Source organism: Trichinella spiralis, assembly GCF_000181795.1.
Source record: "Trichinella spiralis strain ISS 195 chromosome Unknown Scfld4700, whole genome shotgun sequence".
In the NCBI taxonomy this organism is placed as follows: domain Eukaryota; kingdom Metazoa; phylum Nematoda; class Enoplea; order Trichinellida; family Trichinellidae; genus Trichinella; species Trichinella spiralis.
Genome location: NW_003531639.1, coordinates 3,613 through 6,630, shown reverse-complemented (window position 1 = coordinate 6,630; position 3,018 = coordinate 3,613). Strand labels below are relative to the sequence as shown.

General features: G+C 28.9%; 1 protein-coding gene across 1 annotated transcript; it reads left to right on the top strand.

Annotated features, from left to right (window-relative positions):
* Positions 1–231: 231 nt before the first annotated feature.
* On the top strand, positions 232–2,086 carry Tsp_12960 (conserved hypothetical protein). The gene is made up of 3 exons (XM_003367183.1): positions 232–282; positions 1,762–1,800; positions 1,868–2,086. The coding sequence occupies exons 1-3, from the start codon at positions 232–234 to the stop codon at positions 2,084–2,086; spliced, it is 309 nt and encodes a 102-aa protein (XP_003367231.1).
* Positions 2,087–3,018: the final 932 nt, after the last annotated feature.

Genomic DNA, 3,018 nt, shown 5'->3' with positions numbered 1-3,018 from the left:
ACATGAGAAAGAAGCTATTGTTAATCTCGTGTATATTTTGTGGTGGAAGCTCATCAAAAGGTTATTCAAATTAGTGTTCATATTTATGAAGAAACGAGAAATTTTGAAAGTAGCTATCATTACAATAATAAATCATAGATTTTGAAAGAGTAATTGTAGCAATATAGATTTTTTGATGATGCATATATAGAATTTATGAGCGTGATAAAGCAGTAATAATGCTTATAATAAATGAATAATCAAGAGCAATTGTTCAAGAAGCCAAAGAAAACTTTATCCAAAGTTTACTTTTGGACCTTTTGGTGGTGTTATGGTTTTCAGGTTTCCATTTCATGGTAAATAATGGTTTGGCCCCTGTTCATTTTCCATCCTCCCGTTCAAATTGGAGTGGAAATTTTTAAACCCGGTTTTTTCTTTTTCACCCGTAAAAAGAAAAAATACCGGTACCCTTTTTTAATAATTTTTTTCAAAACACAGGCAAAATAGTATGTATAAAAAAATGCTTTTTTCTTCTTTTTTTGGGGAATTCATTTTTTCCATTGTTTTTTTTTCACCTTCCGCTTGAAAAATTGTTCTTTTGGTTACTTTTTTTGGATATGAGCAAGGCTTTTTCACTTCAATTTTTTTTTTAAGGTTAATTAAACTAATTAAAAGCTATTTTAATTAGACATTGATGATTTGATGAAATTGATTTTATATTTCAATTTTCAATAGTTTCAAAATTGATGCTACAAGAAATTTTGAAATTTTACTAACATTTTTCTTTTTGAATATATCATTTCGGTAATATCACAACTAATTTTTAATATATGCTGTATATATTTTAATATATGTTTTTAATATATATATATTTTTTAAATATATTTTAATATATTATTTTTTATTCAAACAGATTTGCTGCAGACAATTCATGAATAAAATACGGTTATGTTGTGGATGAGTGCATGTTGGAAAAGTCGATAAAATTTTAATTCGAGCTGGTGTAAAATTTTGAACTGAAGCAATTGAAGTTTATTTTGAATTATGATTTATTGTCATTTGTCTATTGTTTTCAATATAAAACTCGATTTAAGCAAAAGCATTTGAAATTTGAAAATCAATCCGTTAAATTTAAATTGCGAATAATAGTTCCAGTATCTGATTGAAATCAACAATAATATTGAGAATGTACATTTTACAGTGGTAATATTTCTTCCAATGTTTATCATACAGCATCTATTTATGAAATTTTATCATTTTGAAAATATCTAATCTAGCAATAATTAAACTATTGAAAGTGCACATAAATGTGGTCGATGATGCCTATTATTACATATGTATATTGCTGTTAATGTTTTCATTATTATTTTTTTTCTTCTTTAAATTGGTGCATTTCTTTCTAATGAAATATTATCGCTTGTTTAAAATTACACTTTTTGCTTTGTTTGTTCATTTCTCAATCAAGTATCAAGCATTGTTAATCGTTAAAGTAATTAAGAACGAGACGAATGTGCTAATTATTTTTGTTTAATTACTTTTACAAATAAACATATTGTTTTGATTTTTTATTTTGAAATATGCTAGCATAACTGATGAGATGCAGGTATACTTTTTTATATTTTCAGTGGATTGATATTGAAAAAAGCAAAAAGTATTTGTAGAAGAGAAGAGAGAGAGAGAGGGAGAGAATGATGAAATAATAATGAATATAATTGTTGTAATTTGTTGTTGTTGTTGTTTATAAATTTGAAAAAATGTAAAATTGTAAAAAGTGAAATTCAGGAACATATTTGGAATGAATATTTCAATGAAGAAGAGAAAGTAAGTAGTTAGTTATGTTGAGAAAATTATTGGAAAAATTATAAAAGTGAACCAAACAGTGTAACAGCAGCTAATACTTTGTCCGATCCAACGTGGAGGCGTTCAAATTTGCATTATTAGTGGGATTGATTTATTATTTTGCTTGGTGGAAAAAGTTTGTCGTGGTTTTGGCGCCGTTTCGTTGGAACAACTGCTGCCATCGTTTGCCGTTCGACCCTGGGCATCTTTGTTCCATAATAAGAACGAAAGCTTACGAAAAAGCCGCCAGCCGAGCCGAGAGTGGTGAAAAGAAAGCAGCGTGGATTGAATAGAGTGGAAGTATGAAAAATTGAGGAAAAGCAAGATTTGTTGGCACCGATGGTTCGGCTGCTTCCGACAGCTCAGAGATGTGTGAACAACGAGCAGGTTGGTCGAAAAAAGAAAAAAGAAAGATGATGTCGTTGCGACCTGCAACTCAAACCGCGGACGTAGTAGCTCTCTCTCTCTCTCTCTCTTTCATAAATGTCGTTGATAATTTTAATTTTAATTTCAATTTTAATGCCAAGCTGAGATGGAATATTCAAATAAAGCCGCAATGCAAATTTGAACCGAACTGAACAAATAATAATCTTCTGCCGGAAACAACTTTTGAATATGATTGAATAGCACGAACTGGTGTGTAGGCGTGAAAAGACAGCCTTGCTTAGTAAGAAAAGCGGACAGCAGCCAGCTAGCTAGTTCACTTGATTAGCCTTATAATTTTAATAATAATTAAAAGATTTTCCCCTTGCTCTCTATCTATATTTACTTGTTCTTCGTTCACGCACACATTTGTTCAATTTTCAAAAATTTATTTCACTAATCATTTTTATTCACAAACTTTTTCCCACTTTATTATTCAAATTGAATTCTACAAACAATATTGTAATCATCATTTACATTTTTTCTACATTGCATTGCAAGCTTTTTTTTTGAAACATTGCATAAATTTTACAATTTTTTTTGAGAAACAGTTATGACACTTCTCATGAAAGAAGATGCAATTTAATCATTTTCACTACTGAAACTTTGTGTTTAATTTCATTCCATTTCAATTTACTGTAAACTATTTCTAGTATACTGATATGAATTATAAAATAAATGAAGAAATATCCCAATTTTAAAATAATTGCATACACAACACCACACCAATTAATTCTGATTAAACAGCCAGAGGATTGGAAAATTTTCTCATTTTTT

What these genes read in the sequence shown, in the direction of transcription:
- Tsp_12960 (XM_003367183.1), top strand. Translation starts at nt 232, where the DNA reads ATGAATAATCAAGAGCAATTGTTCAAGAAGCCAAAGAAAACTTTATCC. An exon ending in CAAAGAAAACTTTATCCAAA is followed by an intron (nt 283 to 1,761) that starts GTTTACTTTTGG and finishes AGTGAAATTCAG; the next exon opens with GAACATATTTGGAATGAATA. An exon ending in ATTTCAATGAAGAAGAGAAA is followed by an intron (nt 1,801 to 1,867) that starts GTAAGTAGTTAG and finishes ACAGTGTAACAG; the next exon opens with CAGCTAATACTTTGTCCGAT.